The sequence below is a fragment of the Schistocerca nitens genome, chromosome 12, assembly GCF_023898315.1.
Source record: "Schistocerca nitens isolate TAMUIC-IGC-003100 chromosome 12, iqSchNite1.1, whole genome shotgun sequence".
In the NCBI taxonomy this organism is placed as follows: Eukaryota; Metazoa; Arthropoda; class Insecta; order Orthoptera; family Acrididae; genus Schistocerca; species Schistocerca nitens.
In genome coordinates this window covers 137,334,606-137,359,532 of record NC_064625.1, presented here as the reverse complement: position 1 = coordinate 137,359,532, position 24,927 = coordinate 137,334,606, and the positions used below count along the sequence as shown (strand labels likewise).

Below are 24,927 nucleotides of genomic sequence, written 5' to 3'. Positions count from 1 at the left end.
TATTTGAAGTATCAGATAAAAACACCTGATGAGTAGTACAAGATGATGAGAAAAGGCACATTTTAAAGCAGCTGTTTTTCTCCTAAAATACAGAAATAACTTAAGCCACTTATTCCTTAAAGAATAAAACTTCCGTGTATAGAACAGCTCGAAATGTTTGATTATTTTACAAATGATAATGTGTTAAATTATTTGATTTTAAGCGTGTAAGTGCGAAAAAGATTAAGGATGGTTTGAAATAATGATTAAAATTTGTCGGAAGTCACTAAGTGCTCTCGTTATGAAACACTTGATGAATATAAACTAAGATATTTGCTCTTCATTTTAAGCAAAAGCTAGTTTTTCAATGTTTATGTCGTCATATCTCCTGAGCTATATGTTGGGACTGTGTTGCAAATATAGTTAGTAGTAAAGAACTAATAAATTAAGTCACATCTGAGATTGAAGTTTGACTCCGTGAACAATGGAAATTTATTAAGTGATTGACTTTTTTTCCCCACCATTTTGTGGGGGGATGTCAACAAAAACATGTTTCGTATAGGTTTGAAGTAATGTGTAAGCTTTGTTTGAAGTTGCTAAGCGCTTTCTTTCTCAAATACCAGATGAATTAAGTTAGTGTATTTGCTACTTGTTATTTATGCTGCCTCTAGACAAACATACTGTTTCTACCTGTAATACTCATCTTAATGTGTAATTTAATATTTTCCAGGCAAATTAAATGTTCGAAGAGATTTCGGGACAGCAGACGGTTGTCGTAAACTTCGTTCCACGATATTTCAACCGGTCTGAAGACGACTGGAGGTGTCCAGTTGAAATATCGTGGAACGGACTTTACAACGACCGGCTGCGATCCCAAAATCTCTTCAAACATCGTCTTAATGTGTTAAACGTTTATCATAAGATTATACAGGGTGGTGCAAATAGAAGTGACCCAGACGAGTGGATACGGCTGGATGCGAGTGTGTGCATATAACCACACCACGTGTACACCTGCCACATGGTCCACACCAGTACACAGTTTAGTAGCACACTTACACAATCTCCACACCTGGCAGTGTTGTCAACAGAGGTAAGTCTGTTCTCAGCTCAAGCAAGCCACACAGATTACCTGATTCTCAGTGTGTGATTACTTTGTGTGGGGAGCCCTCAAGTTTAAGGTGTATCGCAACATGCTTTGTAGTCTTCAAGAACTGCAGCAGAACGTTCTGCACGAGATCGCAGCTGTCCAGCCTCGATCCGCCTTCAGTAACTTGCTGACCAGCCCCAAAAGCACTAAGAGACGAATGGTGGCCACTTTCAACATCTGCTATAGTCAGGTTATCACTGTATTTCCTTTCCTCTACTGTGTTTCCTCATACCCCAGAACTACGTTCTCCGGGCCACTTTAATCTGTCCCATCCTGTACTGCTTCACGAGTGGAGTATGACAGCTATTCAAATTTTTAAATTCGACCAATAATTAAACGAAATATTGAAACTCGAGTTTTTACTCCACCTATACTGCAACTGGCACTGGATTCCAGGTTAAGAGAGATCTCTTGTTCTATACATATTTAGCAACTGCAAAGCACTGATGGGTTCACCAGTACAAGGGGCGTTTGAAAAGTCCGTGCATAGTCCGAGAGATTGCACCGCCGGCGTGTATCGAGGTCACATTTTGTTAGTAGCATCTTTGGAAAGAACGCACACCAAGTTTCAGCCATATTGGTCCATTTCTTCGTGTTTGGTATTCGTGTGAATCGAGGAAGTCGAGTGATTGTCAAAAAATGGACAAAGAAGAATTTCGAGTGGTGATTAAACATTACTTTATGAAAGGCAAAACGCCTCAGGAGACTAAAGAGGAGCTTGATAAACATTACGGTGACTCTGCACCTTCGATTAGAACAGTTTATAAGTGGTTTCAAAATTTTCAGAGTGGCCATATGGGCACAAGTGATGCTGAACGTTCTGGATGCCCTGTGGAGGTTACGACTCCAGAAATCATTGATAAAATCTGTGAGATGGTGATGGATGACAGAAGAGTTAAGGTGCATCAGACTGCTAGTGCTGTGGGCATCTCGAATGAATGGGTACATAATATTTTGCACAAACATTTGGACATGAGAAAACTATCTGCAAGATGGGTTCCACAATTGCTCACGGTTGACCAAAAACAGAATCGTGTCAAGTGTTGCAAGGATGGTTTTCAGCTATTCAGGAAGAATCCGCAGGACTTTAAGTGTTGTTTCGTCACTGTGGACGAAACACTGATACATTACTATACTCCTGAGACCAAACAACAATCTAAACAATGGGTGACCAAGGGAGAATTTGCACCAAAAAGGCGAAGACCAGTCCTTCGGCCGGAAATGTTATGGCGACTGTCTTTCGGGATTTGCAAGGGATAATCCTCATCAACTATCTGGAAAAGGGTAAAACTATTACAGGTGCGTATTATTCATCGTTATTGGACCGTTTGAAAACCGAGCTGCAAGAAAAATGCTGGCAATTGGACCGCAAAAATGTCCTTGCCCATCACGACAATGCATCCGCACACACCTCAGCAGTTGTCGTCACAAAATTAATGGAAATACGATTCCAACTCCCCCCCCCCCCCCCCGCCCACCTCTCCACATTCCCCAGACTTGGCTCCCTTGGACAACTACTTGTTCCCCAATTTGAAGAAATGGCACGCGGGACAAAGATTTTATTCAAACGAGGAGGTGATTGCAGCAACTAATAGCTATTTTGCAGCCTTGGACAATTCCTATAATAACAAATTAGAAAAGCGTTGGGCAAAGTGTATAAGTTTAAAAGGATACTATGTCGAAAAATAAAAAAGGTTTACCCCAAACACGTAAGTAGTTTTTATTTTTGCACAGACTTTTCAAATGCGCCTCGTAATATACAAATGTTTTGTATTTGTGAGTGCTCAGAAATATTCTAATTTCCAAAAATGGCAACTAGACTGAGGTGAGAGCAGCATGTGGCTCACTAGTCTAATTGTGGCCATCCCTGCTATGTAAGTTCTGCATAGGGCACTGGCTTAGAAGAAAATCACCATACTGGTGGAGGCAGCTAGCAACACTGACCAGAACACTGTCTGTACAACAACACAGTAATGTCGGATAAATGCTTCACGAGTTCTTGCCGTGTCAGATTTACATTCAGTGTCGAGCTTTTGACCACTCGAAAATTAGAGAAATGCTGTGTCCAGTAAAAGACAGCCTTAGCTCCATGTTCCTTCTTCATAAAATACCATGTGAATCTGTTGCCATTTACATTAGTTAATCAATACAAACATTTTCAGGACATTGCCACATTAAATATCGTAACTTCAACAAATTTGCTGTTCCCCAAAACAGCCTCATGAACGTACATACATTTATGTTATATGAAACATAAATATTATCTCATGCATAGATTGAAATTTGTAACAACTACTTTAACCGGGACAATGGCTATACCATAGGTGCATGGAAACAATTGCTTGATGCTGAATGATAACAGAGAAATATGGTGAGTCATCAGCCGTCTAGCAAAATCAGCATCACTACCAATATTCTTCAGTCATAAACATCGACATAATCTCTGGCAGCACAATACGTGACTTTGTGAAATCTCCAACACATAATTCAATGATCATAATTCAACGAACTAAATAAAGTACCAAATGGCCTACTGAAATCTCCTGAAGATCACTATCGAGGAAGTCGTCAAAAGCTATGTTGTCACAATAATACATGATAATGCATATAACAATATTTGTTTATGGTTCATTTAAGTTTTTTATAACTTTTTGCTTTAAAATTTTCGCAGATTGGTCTGTATATGTTAAGTAAAGTGTACTATACCGGAGATTGAGGTTCTTTGCATTGTATGTGAGTAATGTAAGTAAAATACTAAATAAATTTTTTATTATATTAAATAACTTTCCGATGACCTTTCATATTTAAAAATATTTGTGTGTATAATTTGTTCATGTTGATGTAAATTTGACAATTTAAGAAATGGTCACACTTAGCAACAATATAAGAAATAGATGTCATGTAAAAGCCAGTGTGCTTCTGTTTAAAATAAAAGTAGCTCTGGGGAGAGGAAAAGATGGCAATGGTGAATTGGTGCGATACCTAGAGAAAACGCAGAAAGTCACACAGTCTGTAGGCAGCAGTGACTGAGACAACACCTTTGTGAAGCAGGAGAAGCTTTGCCTGCAAATTCGCACAAAATGCCTCGGATGGATACTGTAAATGGCTTACGACATAGCTGAGAGTTGTTGGGCTAATGTATGTAGAATTGAACTACACCAAGAAGAGAAATTGAGCCCATACAGTAAGAGACTTGCAGACCATATTGTGGGTAGTGTAGCCACCGTAATTGTTTGCCACACCCAAGCCTACAGCCACCATATAAGACTCTTTTATTGTAAATTTACATTTGTACAGTGTGAATCATTAATTTAAACTGTGTTTTAATAATCATTCTTGAACTTTATGGAAAGTGGTTCAACCTGTTATTTCATCCTAATCATACACCTATATAGGATTCCTTCCTGGTGTTTGATGAATCCGAGTATCCTATTTTATAAATGTATGAAGTGCCAAGTTAATATAGAGGCGCCATTTAAATTGTTCTTGTTTTGTCTTAAAAATTACAAAGTGTTATAGTAAAAGTTTACTTACATAAAACTCAGAGAGTAGCTAAGGTATTAGAATCTGGTAAAAGACTATACAGAGTTTGTTCAACGAATTATAGCTTTTGAAAGTAAATTCCAGTAACAAAGGGGTTTTCTTGAAGTGAAATGATCAGTATAAAAAGTGTGCACTTTAGTATCTAAGTATTCTAGTATTTAAGTTTGTTTATTATAGAAAATGATTTTCTATATATCCCCTGGGCAATTTTTTTTTTTTAGCTTCCCTGAAGTTATCTACTGGGCTTGTTCTCTTTTTAAAATGCAATGTATAAGGGTGTAGTACTCAAAAAGAAATTCCAGTGTCTGCACCAACATTGTTTATGTAGAGTAATATTTATTTGAAGTACCAAATTAAACAGTACGAGGAAAGCAGGCAAAATTCATACTTCTGCTTTTCCAATACTTCACTGTTTCATTGCCTGGTGACCATTAGTACATGTCATAAACCGCTAAATGAATTTGGAACTGAGTTGTCCTAGCTTCAGTATAATATTATTCATACTGGGTTTTTATTCAACCGCTTGGTAAAATCTTAGGAAAAGAATTGAATAGTCTGATTTATTTATTCATTAGACACAAAACACGGTCAAATCCTTGAAAAGGGTAACTCTATTGACTAGCTTTTCCTATTAACAGGGCTATTCTCCCATAGTGTACTTTATTTGGAAACTAAACTATTTGTTTTGTTGGGGTATAGTATATGTGACAACATAGAGACAGGTTTTTCTGTTATTTAGGCAAAAGCATACTAAATTACAATAGTAAAGGTAGGGTTATATGCAGTCACGTATCTGGAAAAGTTTTATACAAGACAATAGTTCCTCTTAAGAATACAGTCATGTCCTAATTAAAAGGACGGTACAAAATACTTTATTTTATTTTTTGATTTATGTATTTATTATTTGAATTGACAGTTATAGAGAGGAGTGAATTGCTCACCATGAGGCTGGGCAGAGACCTCTTACGGTTCTGCCGCACTGAGCCACCCGACTGCTGTGTGGTGACATTTATGGCAGCTGCCACAGCCTCTGCTTCGGCAGCCAACGCGGCGCCGGTCTCGGAGCTCGTCGTCATGGAGATGAGGCTGGTCATCAGTGACGGAGGACGTACGGCGTCGAGCTCAGTCGATTCGCTTCCTTCTGGCACTGTCAGGCTGGGGAAGGACACGTCATTGGGTGACACCTGCCAAACGTAAAGAAAATTAGAATCGTGCTGAAGGAATTACTCTTAACCTCATGTACTAGTCCTGGATGGAATCACAAAAGTATTAGGAAAAGGACAGTGCTACTCACCATACAGAGGAAATGCTGAGTCACAGCCAAGCACAATGAAAAGACAGTTATACATTTAAACTTTTACTCAATAGGCACACTTTGAAGTAGAAAACGCACACACACACACACACACACACACACACACACACACACACACACACACATAAGCACAACACACACACATGGCTACTGTCTCTAGCTGCCATGGCCAGACTGAGTGATGTGTGTGTGGGTTGAGTTGTGTGAATATGTGTGTTGTATGCCAAAAAGTTTAAATGTGTAGTGTCTTTTCATTGTGTTTATCTGTGACTCAGCATTTCCTCTACATGGTGAGATGCAATCTATCCTTTTCATAATATTGTTGTTAGAGAAACATTTGACATCCCTTTGAATGATGCACGAAATCATGTACAGCAAATGAGGTGTGTCCAGATGTTTCTCTGATCTGTTGTATTTCTTACTTTTAGACAAATCATTTCACGAAACATTTTACAGATTTTTTATCAAAATATTTTTTATTCATTTAATCTATCTGGAGTACATTAAACAACAATATGGTGAGGATAGATTCCCCCCAACCCCTAAATTTTTACAATGTTTGCAATAAATATAACAAGTGCTGATTTTAAAACTAATTAATATGGAATATACAAACTTTACAGGTTGAAAACGTAGGGATATCTAGAAGTCGTACCAAACGTCTGGTACAAACCCGACCAAACTACACTGTGGCATAAGAGCATAAGAGTTCTATGCAATATTGTAGATAACAGGATATATCTTACTTGTCAAATGACAGACAATTCATATACGTGAACTTTCCGATGACTTTGTCTTTTGAAGGCAATTTTCCTACACCTCACAGTGCACTCAAACCTTCAACTTACCATCAAATTTCCTTTAAAAAACATTAAAAAACATCCCAGGGTCAGCTGCTATGTGCTGCAGTATCTAGACTATCAAGAAGTTTCCTCACACACACAAATTCTGCTGCAGAGTGAATAATGAATTATGGAACTCACAATTTTTTTCACAAGTTCTACACTGACTAGTACACCACTTCCTGAAACCACAGACAATTAAATTTCGTCACTAAATGGATAATGACAAGTGTGGAGAGTGAATTTCTCGAACTGGGTAAATAACATTTTTCATGCAAAAATACATTTTAACTATATATGATGGTAGTATCTGTTCCCGAAAGAAGTTCCCGAAAGAACAGTTTCCGTTGATGACCATGCAGCTTTGCTAGAAATGAAATGATAATTAAATGGACACCATAGATGCAAACAGGCGTTGGTATACTACATTGGGGACATGTTGAAAATGTGTGCCCCAACCGGGACTCGAACCCGGGATCTCCTGCTTACATGGCAGAAGCTCTATCCATCTGAGCTCAGATGGATAGAGCTTCTGCCATGTAAGCAGGAGATCCCGGGTTCGAGTCCCGGTCGGGGCACACATTTTCAACATGTCCCCAATAAAGTATATCAATGCCTGTTTGCGGCTGGGATGTCCATTTGATTATCAAAAATACATCTGTTTTATGTAGTCCATTTTCAGGTGAACTTTTGTCCAATTCTTCTCCAGTAAGTTTATTGGATCTCTGAAGTACTTGCAAAACATCAATATGCAGTTGGGTCAGATAGCTGAGCACTTTAACGTGCCACTTCTGGGATTTTGGGGAGGAAAGTCAGCCCCGGATCAAATCCACCTTGCAGATTAACAACTAGGGCTCGTGAGGTGAACAGCACAGATGTAGCTTTTTAGGTGGTTTCTCAGATCCAACTATGTAAAAATGCCGGGCTGGTACACATTTCCTGACTCAGATAAATGCTATGCAAACATTTAGCAAATGTTCTCTGACTTTACTCTAAATGCAGATAGATGTGATGTAAAGTTTCCGTCCTCAGGAGAGTGGTGGTGTCAGGAGCGGAATCCGGCCACCAGTTGCCACAAAGATTGCCAGATACCATCAAGAAAGCCAACTCCACAGATAAATGTGAAAAACGCAAAAAAAAAGAAGACCCAAATACAGCTGCCATGGTCTCAGAACATTTTCCAGGCACAAATTTATTTTATTCCGGTAACAATGCCAATTTTTCCATACAGCTGTATCACACAACTTTATGTTCAGTTCAATAACCTGATTTTAAGGCCACATACTATTCGTTCACAATATCCTGACAGAGTTCTCTGCCGAGTGTGGGAGTGCAGAAAGCAAGCTTTACCCACAGGTACACTACAAATTGTCAGTGGCGTGGAGAGTGGTGGTGTGGAAGGAGGGGAGGTGCAAACAAACTACACTTCCCTCATACAGGGCTGGCTCTTTAATGTCACAAAATTTTTCATGCAAACATTTATACTCTTTAACTGCTTGTGCAATTACAAGTTACATTTAGCTATGCCTTGCATCTGTCAGGTAAAGTAAATCGATATTGCATTTTACTGCAGAATTGTTTAATATGTTTTTAGTTTTAATTCACAAGAATTTGATTCTAAACCCCTCACCCCATTGGTCGATGACTGTCACAGTCAACTGGCGATTGTGCGCTGTGTACTGTAGACTAGCAACTATTTCACCTGTCTTGAAAGCCAAAGATGAGTTGAGAACACAAACTCCACAATGCCACACGCACTACTGTTGTTTGTTTATTCATTTCCAAGCGAGCTTCCTGCCCTTAAAATGGCCACTGAACCAGCTATTTGAAAGTTAGAAAGAGAGAACTGCCATACACTGCACGCGAGTTTACTGCTTCATATCGCACTTCATTAAAAATTGTCACGCAAATGCTTCGTTGTACGTCCGGAGATACATTAATTTACTACAGAGCACAACATGGCATGACAATAACATCATAAAGGCTACCATATGCCCAAGTATTGTAGTTTTAGATTAGTAGTTTGTTTTATTTATCTACTTACCAATTAACCTTCAAAGACCACCGTCAGGGATTCTCTCACATCTACCCAGACAAAACTCATTTCATATTCCCCTCTACACAAATCTTTAGTAAAAGGCAAAACATTCATTTGTTTTTAAGGGAAATCAGAGTAAATATTGGCAGTGGCCAGGCGAACGACACTTTTGGCCTGGGTCAATCTACTTCCGCTTCTCCCGAACTAGGTAGCTCTGGCTAAAGACACTGAATAAACAACAGTGTCCTCAAGAAGTGTGATATCCACCACAAAAGTTGAATGCCAAAATCACCACAAACAGCAAACATGTTGTATATATTAGCGTATTAAAAGTCATTAAATTTGCGGAAAGTACAGATTAGAGAACAAACTAGCTGATGTTATAAAAGTGAAACAGACTACAACTGTGTAAAAGTGAACTGACAGAGCCCAAACTGTACTGTGCAATTCAATAAGACAGACCTATTTGTGACTTGTAATGGTTCTTGAATTACGTAACCATTACGGCAGCTCACCTGAACCTCTCGATACCAGCAAATTCTAATGTGTTTCTGTAAAGTAGTTATCATATTTCTGAGACAGCATTTAGATTTGATTTCATTAATGTAGAGGTACTTTTGATACATCAATATGTTTATATTGCAATGATATTATTCTTATGTGTATTCTTTCTTTTGTCACTATGATCTTTGACGTACTTGTAACTCTGATTTTTGGGCGCGTACGCATTTAGTTGTTAGAGAGTCGGACCTTGAAAAAGTCAAGTCTTGGACGTCATGTTGGAAAGACGCATATTGTAGTTAGCTTATAAATTGTGAGGAAGATGTTTTCAAGTATGTTTTGTATTGTGAAGTTATGTTTTGTGTGTTACGTGACACTGCAACAAAAGCAATAAAAAGGAAGTGTAACTTAAATTTGGAGTGCTGATTATTTTTTTACATCACCATTGTGCTAACTTTCAAAGGTTTAATCTTCAAGAATGGTTTGTGAAACACATCTATAAAACTTTTGAATATAGCAGAATAAAACCTAGGCCTCTTTGCATCCGAGCTTGGAATCATCACCACCTAGATTTTCAACGATTGAGCCATGATTTTACGAGACTAGCGTGGGAAACACGAAAAGATGAGAGCCTAGTTTATTCATTATTACATGAAATGACTTTATTAACTGTGCTCTAATGACACCTGCCACTTAATAACTTTGTTGTTGCCCGAAAATGCAGTATTTAGCAGCGTGAGCAACACCACAGTCATAATTAAATTTTTACCTTTGTTGTGGTAGGGTTGTTAGAGACTGAAAACTATTTTTCTTCCCATATACTTAGTGTATGCGGTTCAGACATATTCAGACTTTATATTTATAAATATAATTTTTTTAAAAAAAGTAAAGCAAGCATTTACTTTTACCTCTTCGTTCCACGTGTCCCCAGCACCGTAGCTCTGCCGCATTACGATAGCCGAGTCTAGAACTCCGGTCCTCCCCAAAGGTCCACCGGCATCTAGTGGTGAAGGCGTCTGCACAGAATCGACATCAGATATCGTGTGGTCACCAGTCGGCAGCCTGGGCCGCACCGAGCCAAAAGCGCCTTCCGCTAACTCGGCGCCTTCCATCTTGGCTGCAGCATTCTCCTCTGCCGGCCACTCCGGCAGCCTGTCACCCGAGGGAGACTCCTTCTGTTTCGACTCTGACGAATACGAGCCGGGTGTCGCTATGTTGGGCCTGTTGAGATTGGAGTCGGGGCTGAGAGAGTCCAGAGAATACGTACGGTCGTCGGGCACTACGTTCGCCGGCATCTCTAAATCGGCTTCTGTGGATTCGAGACCGAATTGTAAACCGGAGCCGTCAGTAGGAGAGACGAGGGTGTGCTCCTGAATGTCACTCAGCAGCCTCTGGATCGACGGTTTGCAGTCTCGTCTCCCTCTCCTTGGCGACGCGTCGGCCGGAGCAGCTGCGGTGACAGCTCGTGCCGAGCACGGTACCTCTTCGCCGACTGCCGTGGGAATGTCACCGTCGTGCCGATTGACGTCTGAAAGTGAGTCGGTGTTAGATTCACTACGAGGACCCACAATCTCGTAAGGTGCCACAGCAGCTTCGCTTACAGCAGCAACAGGTTCAGACCTCGATAATGAACTCTTAACCTCTTGTCTCACATCAGGTGCACTTGCAAACTTCTCTGACTGGATTGTGGCCTCATCACTGAGATCAGTTTTATACAGCAACTTTGCCTCTGAAGTACAAGAGAGGTCGGCGACTCCTAGGGTACCGACAGCACCCTCTGCACGTTCCAAATTGTCCAGCAGGCCAATCACGACGTCACTAATGTCAGCAGACGCCTCTTTTGCTACCTGCAGGTGTTCTGCAGATTCACCGTCTATGACATTACGAGGAATGCTGTCCTTATCCAGTTCGTCGAATACTGACCGAGCATTTTCGAGGTCTCCGAGATTGACGACATCCGGTTCACTGACATAAGCCCTATCAGAAAACCCAACCGCAGGACTGTCATCTTCCTCTTTCAAATCAAGATTGAGGATATTTTCAGCACTATCACAGACGGCTGTCACTTGTGCATCTACTCCTGGGTTTTCCTCCTCTGCACAACTGAGTTCGTCACCATCAGACACAAACTGTTCTTTTAACACATCTCGTACTCTTTCTGGTACATGGCCTTCGTCACACTGAAACTCATACGGATTTTTACTGTCTATATCAACATTCAGTGACATAACATTGTCATTGGGAGAGATATCTAACTGGTCCCCTAACAAGTACTCACGATCTGTACATTTTAGCTTATCGGGCCTCGGTGTCGAGTGAGGCACTTCTACACTTAACTTCAGCTCGCTCTCCAATAACGACGGCTCATCAGCAAGCACTCTACCGTCAGCAGAATCCTTAACATCCTCTGAACAATCTGCAGAGATACGAGATTCAACTAAATTGGCTTCAGTTTCATTACTGAAAACTTCATGCTCTTCCGTAACATCTTTCATATCTCGGATGTCATTGTCATAAAGTGGTTCATCCTTATCAGTTTCCACAAAAATTTCTGGTGAGTGGCACAGCAGAACGTTACGTACTGTCCTCGTCTCTCGTACTGTCGCATCTAACAGCCTGTTGTCAACACACACCGGTGCAAGATCCAAAGTGCAAGCGTCTGCCGGTGTGACGCCATCCGCCACAAAGACGTCCCCACCGAGTCTCTCCTCGCTCGGCAGTCGTTCCCCGTCCGCGTCACCGGTATACGCTACTCTACACCGTCGAATCTCTACGTCAGTCTTATTGACAGAACTGCCACTGTCACCTGCGGACAAAGTCTCCCTCGTATCCGTATCGCGAAGCCTGTTATCCATTTCGTCACTTGCCGTCGAGCCACTTTTACTGCCATTTTCCGTCCGGCAAGACTCGTAGTCTGCCAGACGACCGCTCGCACCGCAGACTCTACCGACGGCCGCGGGGAGGCCTCCGGCAGGAACACTCGGGCTGCAGTCCGGCTCCCCTCCCGAGGTCGGTCCAGTCGGCGGATGTGCTCGAGGAAGGAGCTGCTCCATCGGCTTGGTGCTGGTGGTGGCCGTGTCCGTGGTGGTGACGGTGGTGGTGGTGCTTGCGCCGCCTCCGCCGTCCGCCGCAGTCTGGGCAGCAGCAAGAGGAGGAGGCGGCAGCCTCTCGTTTTTTGGCGGTCGGATTCCGTCGTCGTCAGCCGTCCTCAGAGACAGGACCGCCATTCTCGACTCGAGCTGTGCGATGCCGTGCTCATGGTTCCGCGTTCGGCTGAGCACCTCTGCCTTCTGTGCTTGCATGTTTCGGTCCACCTGAGCAGTCACAACAAACAAACGATATTTAAAGTGTATATAATAATACTGCAAGTAAGTATATACAATAATACTGTTACATTCCATCCTGGATTTTCCATTGTTTGATATTTAAAGAAAAATTTTTCTTAGAAGTAGATACCTTAGGGGTTGTGAAGCAACTCAAATCGCTTGATACGGGCAAGTCTTCAGGTCCAGATTGTATACCGATTAGGTTCCTTTCAGATTACGCTGATACAATAGCTCCCTACTTAGCAATCATATACAACCGCTCACCCACCGATAGATCTGTACCTACAGATTGGAAAATTGCGCAGGTCGCACCAGTGTTTAAGAAGGGTAGTAGGAGTAATCCATCGAACTACAGACCTATATCATTGACGTCGGTTTGCAGTAGGGTTTTGGAGCATATACTGTATTCAAACATCATGAATCACCTCGAAGGGAACGATCTATTGATATGTAATCAGCATGGTTTCAGAAAACATCGTTCTTGTGTAACGCAGCTAGTTCTTTATTCGCACGAAGTAATGGCCGTTATCAACAAGGGATCTCAGGTTGATTCCGTATTTCTAGATTTCCGGAAAGCTTTTGACACCGTTCCTCACAAGCTACTTCTAATCAAGCTGCGGGCCTATGGGGTATCGTCTCAGTTGTGCTACTGGATTCATGATTTCCTGTCAGGAAGGTAGCAGTTTGTAGTAACAGACAGCAAATCGTTGAGTAAAACTGAAGTGATATCAGGTGTTCCCCAGGGAAGTGTCCTGGGACCTCTGCTGTTCTTGATCTATATAAATGACCTAGATGACAATCTGAGCAGTTCTCTTAGGTTGTTCGCAGATGATGCTGTAATTTACCATCTAGTAAGGTCATCCGAAGACCAGTATCAGTTGCAAAGCGATTTAGAAAAGATTGCTGTATGGTGTGGCAGGTGGCAGTTGACGATAAATAACGAAAAGTGTGAGGTGATCCACGTGAGTTCCAAAAGATTCGATTACTCGATAAATAGTACAATTCTCAAGGCTGTCAATTCAACTAAGTACCTGGGTGTTAAAATTACGAACAACTTCAGCTGGAAAGACCACGTAGATAATATTGTGGGGAAGGCGAGCCAAAGGTTGCGTTTCATTGGCAGGACACTTAGAAAATGCAACAAGTCCACTAAAGAGACAGCTTACACTACACTCGTTCGTCCTCTGTTAGAATATTGCTGCGCAGTGTGGGATCCTTACCAGGTGGTATTGACAGAGGACATCGAAAGGGTGCAAAAAAAGGGCAGCTCATTTTGTATTATCACGTAATAGGGGAGAGAGTGTGACAGATATGATATGCGAGTTGGGATGGAAGTCATTAAAGCAAAGACGTTTTTCGTCGCGGCGAGATCTATTTACGAAATTTCAGTCCCCAACTTTCTCTTCCGAATGCGAAAATATTTTGTTGAGCCCAACCTACATAGGTAGGAATGATCATCACAATAAAATAAGAGAAATCAGAGCTTGAACAGAAAGGTTTAGGTGTTTGTTTTTCCCGTGCGCTGTTCGGGAGTGGAATGGTAGAGAGATAGTATGATTGTGGTTCGATGAACCCTCCGCCAAGCACTTAAATGTGAATTGCAGAGTAATCATGTAGATGTAGATGTAGATTTTTAATCCGGATGCAACTGTTGTCCTTCAGAAGGATTTTTGCAGAGGAGGTTCAAACTTCTACTCTACTCTACTTCTACTCTGTTCTACCTTCCAACAGATGGTATAAGTATATACTTCTTACAACTGACTCATACCACTGTTGAAATCATCATGTAACCTTCACTGTTAAGTTAGCATTATTCCGTGTGCCGGCGAAAACTTGGTTTGCTGAAAATGGATTATCTGCCTGCCTGGCCGGCCTTCTAGTTGATAGGTAAGTATGACTTCTTGGTGCACATTTGTATTAGAGAAATAACGGTTTACATATTCTCTCAGAATGTGTTATTAGTACAGTAAAGGATAACATGGTTAGTTGCATCCCTTTTATAAATCAGTGACTGACTGTTTAAGGACATTAGCTTCATGCAGACAAAAATCAGATACACTGTTTTCCGTCTTTTGTCTTTTGCGGTAACACAAGTACATATGTGCTTACACACTATTTTGGAAAGTATGGGGTAAAGCTGTTTATTCAAGGCCAACCTGTAATATATGGGTTGACGTTCTGGTGTGGAGGGCCACGTAATAGGTATCTGCCATGGGTTGTACCACAACAGTATGCTGGCATATTGCCAGAAAAATACGGGGTGTACGAGGGGGGACCCAAAAGAAACTGGATTGTTGTCATAAAAATTTTATTGATGAACCTTTTTACAAAATTACTTCAGTCACCTTCAAAATACTCTCCATTACATGCGATGTACTTGTCAAGTCTCTTTTCCCACTGTTGGAAGCATGTTTGGAACTCTTCAAGTTTGATATTGTCCAGTGCCCTTTGTGAAGCTGTTTTTACTGCCTCCAAATTGTCATAAAGCTCCCCTTTTGGCGTTTTTTTTTTTTTTTTTTTTTTTTTTTTTTTTCCCATTTGTGGAAATAGGAAAACGTCGCACGGGGCTAGGTCCGGCAAATACGGAGCTTGGGGAACGACAGACCACCTCTGAGATGCCAAATAGTGGGTCACTCGTAAGGCCGTGTGTGCTGGAGCGTTGTCGTGGTGCAGAAACCAGTCACCTGATCGCCAAAGTTCCAGGTGTTTCCTCCTCACATCCTCTCGCAGACACCTTAAAACATCCAAGTAAAAGTGCTGGTTAACAGTCTGGCCAGGGGGTACGAATTCCCAACGCACAATTCCACGAACATCAAAAAAGACAATGATCATCGTCTTCACATTTGACCTCACTTGCCTTTTTTTTTTGTCTGGGAGAGTGGGAGTCCTCCACTGGCTTGACACTTGCTTGGTTTCCGGGTCATATCCGTAACACCAACTCTCATCCCCTGTAATGACTTTGTTCAAGAAGTTTGGATCACGTGCAATCTCTGTTTTCAAGTCCTGCGGATGGTTTTTTGCTCCTGTGTGAGAAGGCAGGGAACAAATTTAGCAGCAACACATCTCATGTGCAAATCCTCACTCAAAATCCGCTGGCACTAGCTCCAACTGATTCCTGTCTCTGCTGAAATTTGGTAGATCATTTGGTGATGATCCTCATTGATCTTTTGGCGGACCTTTTCAATGTTCTTCTCATTTCGCGATGTTGAAGGGCGTCCAGAACGAGCTTGGCCTTCAACACACATATCACCACGTTTAAAGCGCCCAAACCACTCGAAAACCTTTGTGCACATGGCATCATCCTGGAAAGCTTCCTGAAGCATTTGGTGTGTCTCCGTTACAGTTTTTTTTAAGCAGGAAACAAAATTTCACACACTCTCTTTGTTCTTTTAAAGTTGCCATAACGACTTCGCAGAGGTAACCCGCCAACAGTCAGAGAAACACAATACCACACTTGCACGTTCAGCTCTACACTGACGCTGTCTGCACAGCTGTTTCATGAAGGTTACTAACACCATCTAGCGTGAGAACCCTGCACGACGTCGATGAGTGGCAGTGCCCTCGGAGTCCGGTTTCTTTTGGGTCCCCCCTCGTACGTAAAGTACGGGAACACTTTCAATTATTTATTGTACAAGAACTAAACATTGTACAGATGTCATACATACTGCATTTTGAAGAGAAATTCTGATTGTTTAAAAAAAAAAAAATAACATTCTATATGCGAACCATGAGTGACCCAGCAGTCGTCAATACGGCAATCAAATTCTTCCCATACTCATCCCAGCATGGCATCATCGACTGTGGCAGTCGCTTCCCGTATTCTCTCCTGGAGCTCTGCTACATCTCGTGATAGGGGCGGTCCATACACCAGATGTTTAATGTGTCCCCACAGAAAAAAGTCATACAGAGTCAGATCTGGTGCTGGGAATGCCATTTCATGAAACAGCTGTCCCCTTCTGTGGCACGGCTGATCCATCGAAGTGGAAGCTCTGTGTTCAGGTACCCCCGAACTTCACGATGAAAATGGGGTGGAGCCCCATCCTGCTGAAAGATGAAAAGAGAGTCCAATTGCATTTGAGGCATCAGCCATTGCCGCAACATGTCCAAGTAGGAATATCCAGTGACAGTGTTCTCGGCAAAGAAGAATGCCCCGTACAGTTTCCGACGTGACAAGGCGCCAAAAAACATTTACCTTTGGAGAATCACCCTCGAATTCAATGCATTTGTGTTGATGCTTTGTACCCCAGATCCAACAATTAAACCTGTTCACTTCCCCATTAGTGTGAAAACTGACTTCGTCGCTAAAAATTAAGCGATCAACAGTGCCATCCTCATTCTCATTCAATTGTTGCAACTGCGAACAAAACTCAGAATGTTGTCGTCGTCACTGAGCTTCTGCACTATCTCCAATTTGAATGGTTTCATAGAGAGCTTCTGTTGCAGGACTTTCCACACTGTCAATGGAGTCATTCTGAGTTCACGGGATGCACGATGCACAGATTTCTTTGGACTCCCTACGAATGTCTCTCGTACGTGCTCCACATTCACTTCACTCCCACTAGCATGTGTGCTTCTCCTTGCTGGCCTCAAGCACACTGTCATAACAAATTTGTTGTGCCAGTGGTAAATAGCCTTCGTTGTTGGTGGCTTCTTACCGTCCTTGGTTCTAAACATCGGTTGAACAGCTGTAGCACACTTATTTTTGTCAAACTTCAACACACAGAAAACTCGCTCCACAACAGCAAAGAACTTCCTTGGTCCAACCACCACTTATTTGCCTGGCTACATGTTTCACTCACCTCCTTCCACAGTCGTAACATACCTTCTACACCAGCCCCGCCCCTAATCAATTTTCTCATCTCCTCTCTCTCTCCCAGCAATTTTCAACATTCATCTCATTCTGTGTTCCTCCAGGTTTAATGATGTTTTCACTAAAGTCCATCTCTCATACCTATGTATCAAAAATTCTAATTCACATTAAATGTTACAGTTCAATTTTAGACTTGATGAAAGTTTGGAAAATCCTAAATGCGTACGGATTATTTGATTTACAATATTGCAATACTTATTGCAAATGCAACACTACTAAGCAACTTTTTTCTGCACACACTAGTGTGACAGATAAATACATAAAATAAGTTCACAGTATGAATACTTCATGATGTATCTATACAAATAACAGTTGTGACACACACCATAATTAGGCCATAACACACAGGAAATGCTTCGAAAGTGATGTGGGGCAGTACTGAATCCACTCTCTGCATAGTACTAAATTAAAATTTCTTTTCGTGTGAAAAATGTGCAGTGTTCAAAAAAAGTGGCCCTTGCAGTTTTCATGGTGCAAAAGAAGAAACCTGTGAATGCTAGTACCTTTTGTGAAGGAACTTTAGTCAGTTGCAGGGCTAGGGTAGTTCTACAAGTATTCCCTTACATTCTCTCTTTAGCAAACATAGTACATATATAAAGCGTAGACAACACATGGCTTGCTTTTCCCTAGAATATATTTTCATATAGATTAGCATTTGTTTTCATTGTAAAAGAATGTGTTCCATAATTGAAGTACTACCTCCACTTCTTGTTTGTAATGTAATGCCAAAGTCACTGACAATGTTTCAAAGAGTGCACGGAAAGTGCACACTTGACAATCTCAGCAAAAATATCCTTCCAGTATTTTCTTGCAGATCTTTTGGGGAATTTTGGAAATTAGTGCCAGGATGGAAGCAGAGTGACAGGATGAAATTCCCCGGAATGTGAGCCCACTAAGACCCTGATTAAAGCAATGGTAATACAAAAAATTACAGACTCTCTGATGGAGACGTTGGTTGTAAGTAATAGCCTGTACTCAGTAATTCACATATGAGGACTGCCAAAACAGGATACACACATTTTGCAAGCACCGAGCCATCATTCCCGATATAGAGACCTGAACGCATAGGACAAGAGAGCAAGGTGATAGAAGCACCTGGAGACAAACTTAATGGAGACCAATCATTGTGCACTTGACTTAAACCAAATCTGACACCTGGTCTGAAATTAGACAGACTCAAATATTACAATATTGTGTTATTATAATCTACAACACTGAGGCAGAATTGTCAGTCAGAATTTATCTCCAGGAGGTGAAATATTCAGTAATTCCAATGTCGATGTCATCGTTGCCGTCGTAGTCTCCAGTCCTGAGCCTCCGGCAGCTCTCCGTGCTACTCTATCCTGTGCAAACCTCTTCATCTCTAAATAACTACTGCAACCTACATCCTTCTGAATCTGCTTACCATATTCAATCTTGATGTCTCTCGATACCCACACACCCTTCCAATACAAAATTGGGGATTCTTGACGTCTCACAATGCATCCTATCAACCAATCCCTTCTTTTAGTGAAGTTATTCCACAAATTCCTTTTTTCCCCCAATTGTTTTCAGTTGAAAATTACACTTACATTACACTTTGGAGTAGTCTGTGGGATATTCATATTATATGTGTTCATTTTTGTTTTCACTGGATTTTACTTTGCATGTAAAGCCTCAAATAACATTTTTGGTAATAGCCTAATTTTTAGTTTATATGTTTCTGCTGAAACTGGTTAATTTTTATAACACATATGTCCCAAAAATGAAATTTTCTTATTGAACACACAAATTACAGAGCTGGTGTGCCCCATGAATTGTGCAAAATGAAATGAGTAAGACATCTTACCATAAATAACACAGACGCATACTTGGGACAAAAGAGCTAGTACATGTAATTGTATAATCAATAGCCATCCACAACTTAGGGCGACAGCAGTGGAGAGACACGCAAAGGAAACAAACTCTAATGACTTTCAAAAGTACTGATCACTGTCAAAGCTGGACAGATTAGTGTCTCCGGGGACAGTAAACACATGCACAAGTCGATAAGATACACAGTGCCCATCTATCCTTCCTACTGTTACACTAGCCTATCTTGACAGGCACATGAGATAAGAAATGATAAGCTGTCAGTTTGCCTTCTTTCTTGAACAGAGCCCTTCTTTACTACTTGGCTGACAAGTGCTCCATGTGACTACATCAGCACTGAACAATTATTTAAATTCCCATTGATCAGGCTTCATTCTTTCTCACCCTCACACACTGCTGACTACTTCTGCTCAACCTTAGATTCTCATTTAACCGTATCACTCCTTGGTATTCTCCTAGGCAGTATTCTTCCTTTTTCCTTGCTGTGTCAACTCTGTGTCTCTAATAAATAGTTCATAAACCTACGAACTCCAAATTTCTTTTTATTCTTTTGTAAATCTCTTCTTTGTGGGAAGTACTTTGTTTATATAATAATGTATATAGTAATGCAAATTTCAGGATGGATTTGGCGGTAAGAAATTTAAAAGCATCCAATCATCCACTGATACATGATGTGGACTCACACACAGAGAACATATCAGAATATTGACTAGCACCTGAAATGTGTAATTGTTCGGTGAGTGATTGAGGACAGAGAAACTAAACCAGAGAAAGCATGATACTGTACCTCAAAAATTAATGCAAATATCATATCTGTTATCTACATCTATATCTTCATGACCACTTTGCAATCCACACTTAATTTCCTGGCAGTGGGTTCATCAAACCACTTTCACACTATTTCACTACCATTCCACTCTCTAACAGCACAGGGAAAAAACAAACACTTAAATCTTTCAGCACAAGCTCTGATTTTTCTTATTTTACTACAATGATCATATCTCCCAATGCAGGTGGGTATCAACAAAATATTTTTGAATTCATAATAGTACATTGAGATTGAAATTTCATGAAAAGATCTTGCCACAGTATAAAATACCTCTGTTTTAACAACTGTTCCTAACTCGTGTTTCATATCTGTTTCACTCTCCCCTATTTCACAATAATACAAAACGAGCTGCCCTTCTTTGAACTTATTCAATGTTCTCTGTCAATTCAATCTGGTAAGAATCCAATACCGCACAGCAATACTCTAGCAGAGGATGGATAAGTATAGTGTAGGCAGTGTCTTTAGCAGATCTCTTGTATCTTCTAGATGTTCTGTTAATAAAACAAAGTTTGTGGTTTGCCTTCCCCACAGCATTACCTATGTGATCATTCGAATTTAAGTTGTTAGTAATTGTAATTCTTAGGTATTTAGCTGCTGAATGGACAGCCTTTAGAATTGTATAACTGAAATTTAATGGATCATTCTAGTGCTCATATGTACGACTTCACAAGTTTCATTATTTAGGATAAATTGCCTCTTTTCACACCATACAGAGATCCTGTCAGTCATTTTGTAATTGGTTTTGATCTACTGATGACTGCTGGATGGTAAATGACAGCATCATCTGCAAATAATCTAAGAGGATAACAGCTCATATTGTCTCCTAAATTTTTTATACAGATTAGGAACAGCAGAGGGGCTATAACACTTCCTTGTGGAATGCCATATTTCACTTGTGTTTGTGGTGTAACCTGATGTTCCCTCTCTTTCTCACAATGAGATGAAAGAGGTTCATGTAAAAATGTTGTTTAGGTTGTTAGCATGTAAGAACTTACCATTGTGCGTGTGCCGGTTTGTTAAATGTACAGTGTCAGTTCAAGAGACTTGAGCACAGAACGTCAACGAGGCGTGACGCCAATGGGGCAAATCCACCTGCCACGAAAGGGTCACTTGTGCTTTGGCATCGCAGCTTGGTGGTGTTTTGTAAAGCAGAGTACAAGAGGTGATGTCTACAATGACAACAATCAGAAATAATTGAAAGAAGCTGTTGAGAAACTTAATTCTCGTATGCTCTATTCTGAGATTTGGGTTGGAGATGAAGTTCAGAGAAATAAGCAATCTCTGCAGATGGAGACAATGTCACACGGTACAAGGAGCGGGACTGCAAGGCTAGGTCACAGATTCAAGAAACAACAATAAGGCAACTATAAGAAAACAATCAACTTAAAAGTAATCACGAAGATCGTGCAGGTGGCAGATCATCAGTAAAGTTGTTGACTCTGTTGCAACTCATAACTTGAGACTTAACACTTCATGTTTTGTGGGATGACTTTCCATCGATTACAAGAAATTGTCCCCTTTCTGACAGGAAATCACAAATCCAGTCACACAACTGAAACAATACTCCATAGGCATGCAATCAGATTAGTAGATGCTTGTGAGGAAGGGTATCAAAAGTCTTCTGGAAATCTAGAAATATAGACTCAAACTGAGATCACCTCTCAATAACGCCCAGTCCTTCGTGGGAATAAAGAGCTACAAGAACGATATTTTCTGAATCCGTGCTGACTGTAAGACAACGGGTTGTTTTTCCTTGAGATAATTCAGAATGTTAAATCGGAAGCAGTAATATGGGTTTGTAATTCATTGCATTACTCCCACTTCCTTTCTCGAGTACTGGTGTGACGTATGCAACTTGCCAGTGTTTAGGTACAGATCTTTTGTCAAGTGAGTGGCTGTATATGGCTATTAAATACAGAGCTATTATATCAACATACTCTGAAAGGAATCTCATTGGTATGCAATCCAGACTGGTCGACTTGGCTTTATTAATGCTTTTAAGCTGCTCTATTATGAGTATCTGTGTGCCACTTAGCATTCACCTGCATGTGAGTGGCTCACTTCCTTTGTTGCTTTTTCTATTACATATATATAAAAACAAAGATGATGTGACTTACCAAATGAAAGTGCTGGCAGGTCGACAGACACACAAACAAACACAAACATACACACAAAATGCAAGCTTTCGCAACAAACTGTTGCCTCATCAGGAAAGAGGGAAGGGGAAGGAAAGACGAAAGGATGTGGGTTTTAAGGGAGAGGGTATGGAGTCATTCCAATCCCGGGAGCGGAAAGACTTACCTTAGGGGGAAAAAAAGGACGGGTATACACTCGCACACACACACATGTCCATCCACACATATACAGACACAAGCAGACGTATTTAAAGACGTGTCCTTTTTTTCCCCCTAAGGTAAGTCTTTCCGCTCCCGGGATTGGAACGACTCCTTACCCTCTCCCTTAAAACCCACATCCTTTCATCTTTCCCTCTCCTTCCCTCTTTCCTGATGAGGCAACAGTTTGTTGCGAAAGCTTGAATTTTGTGTGTATGTTTGTGTGTCTATCGACCTGCCAGCGCTTTCGTTCGGTAAGTCACATCATCTTTGTTTTTAGAGATATATATTTATATATATTAATTTTACGTTATTTAGCTTTCATTCTGTACAGGCTGCAAGTGAATATTAACAATTCTCTGACTCCTTGAACAGGGAAAGGTTAGCATAACTGGACTCACATTTGGCAAGGTTAAATTCCCATAACTGCTTATTGAAAATATCAGGATGGGTCCTTTGAAAGCACACAGTCAGTTTCGCTCACAATCCTTCCCAAAGTCCAAGCCTGGCTCTGTGTCTAATGATTTTGTTTCTGATAGGACATTAAACCTTAATCTACATTCTTTCTTCCTTTGAATTCTCTTTGATCTCTGTTCAGAGTGTATTGTGTAACACGACATCTAGGAAAAAATGATGAAAAACAAGGGTTCTTAATTGTAAAGCCTATGTTGCAATGGGTTGTTTTAAGGACAGTTTTAGTAGGCCTCTATGTTAGCACCATTCACAGTGTGAAAGTATCACTGATATGGCGATTCCTAAGGCCTCCACTAATTGGCCACACAAATCTGGAACAGCAATCACACAAATCAGACATGTTTTAAAATTTATTGAACCCACTAAAGCAAATATGATGGGGGGGAGGTCCAGCAATTGAGGTGGCCACAGTGTACTTCCAAAATGTCCCAACTGGGAAATGTCGCGTACAATGTCAGCATAATGTGGAGGGAACAAGGGCCGGTGGAAAATGGTCGACGGTAGAGCTGAGGTACAGTACAATCTGCAGCACACCTATCATTGATACCAGAACAGAATGCTGTTGTAAGTGGAGAGGGTTGTACCACAATCGACACAAAAATTGTGTTGAGCACATGCAACTGATTTCATTTCAGTCAGCAACACACTGTGTTTACTGAAATGGGCTACTCTCTTGCTCGTTGGCCGTCTTTACTCAGTTGAAGTGAACAGGTACATTCCTCATTATTATTGTGTGAATGGGCATGGATCTCTTCCATGCGGCTGGCTAACAATTTGCTTTCTTATTTCCAGTTCTGTAAAACCCGATATAGCATGTGCAGTATATAGATAAAAATAATAAACTTTGCTTTAAAAGTATTATTCATATAAAAATATGTGTAATCCATTTTAAAGATAATACACTTTTGATTGAATACATAGAGACTTGCATTTGTGTAAATCCATGTGTACACTATCACACATTTTGATCCTATTTCTATTCCCAGTTAGTGAACTCTACTGACAATGATTATGTCAGTTTACATGCCTTGATACAGCTTCGAAATTGATCACACTGATCCTCCTAGTGTACATTTGGGTGATTGTGTGTGTGTGATTATGTGTACTTTTACTAGAAAAAGAACAAAAGCTTGAAAGCAGTGTGAATGCTGTTTTCTGTAACATGTTTCTGTGTACCACTCATTGGTCCCCTATAAGCGAGTGACTGGCTTTCCCTTATTTTATGCATTTTCACACGTGATGTTTCTATATCAATTTATACAACTGTAGGAAAAAGTTATTATTTACAATCACAGGGGCAGCAGAATTTTCAACATGCTCTACCAACAGAGAAGAAAGAGGCAAAGAGTGTTTACTGATGCAAGCATACTGTGTTCCTCACACTTACCCTGAGCAATGTATTGTTCCTTTATGCAGTAGTTCTCTTCGGGCTTCCACGTAGCAAGTGCAAGTCTAGACACTGTTGTGGATTGAACGACATTGTAGGTTTGGTAACTGAGTAGTCAGCGAAGTGGAATTCACACAGTACGCTCAGCACACAGAATAGACACATAATGAAATCGTGAGTATTTCCAAAAAGGACGACTTTTGAAGTACCTTTGTATTCTTAACGATGTCATATATATATGTCAAGAGATTATGGAAGAATGAATTTTGTTGGATTTAATTTTTGGTGCGGTGTGCATCCGTTAAGTGCAACAAAAGTAACTTCTGAGCAATTTTGCATGCAGGAATGATGCTGAATTCTCAATTATTATTTGAGGAAACTGATAAGCTCCTGTCTTTGCTAATGATTTTATCCACAGAAAAAGGCAGGATTACGAGCAACGAAGTGAAAGTGTATGACTCTGACATGATAAGAACATTATTAATTGGTAGC

At 40.7% G+C, this 24,927-nt stretch overlaps 1 protein-coding gene and 1 pseudogene across 1 annotated transcript in view; both read right to left on the bottom strand.

Annotated features, from left to right (window-relative positions):
* The window catches only part of LOC126214965 (uncharacterized), an 815,775-nt gene that overhangs the window by 49,158 nt on the left and 741,690 nt on the right, over positions 1-24,927 (bottom strand). Inside the window, exons 29-30 of the mRNA XM_049941599.1 lie at positions 10,274-12,679; positions 5,611-5,853 (exon numbers count right to left, since the gene is read on the bottom strand). Of these exons, the coding sequence (XP_049797556.1) occupies positions 5,611-5,853; positions 10,274-12,679 (2,649 nt within the window). The remainder of the gene's footprint in view (positions 1-5,610; positions 5,854-10,273; positions 12,680-24,927) is intronic.
* On the bottom strand, positions 8,917-9,003 carry LOC126215471 (U5 spliceosomal RNA; annotated as a pseudogene).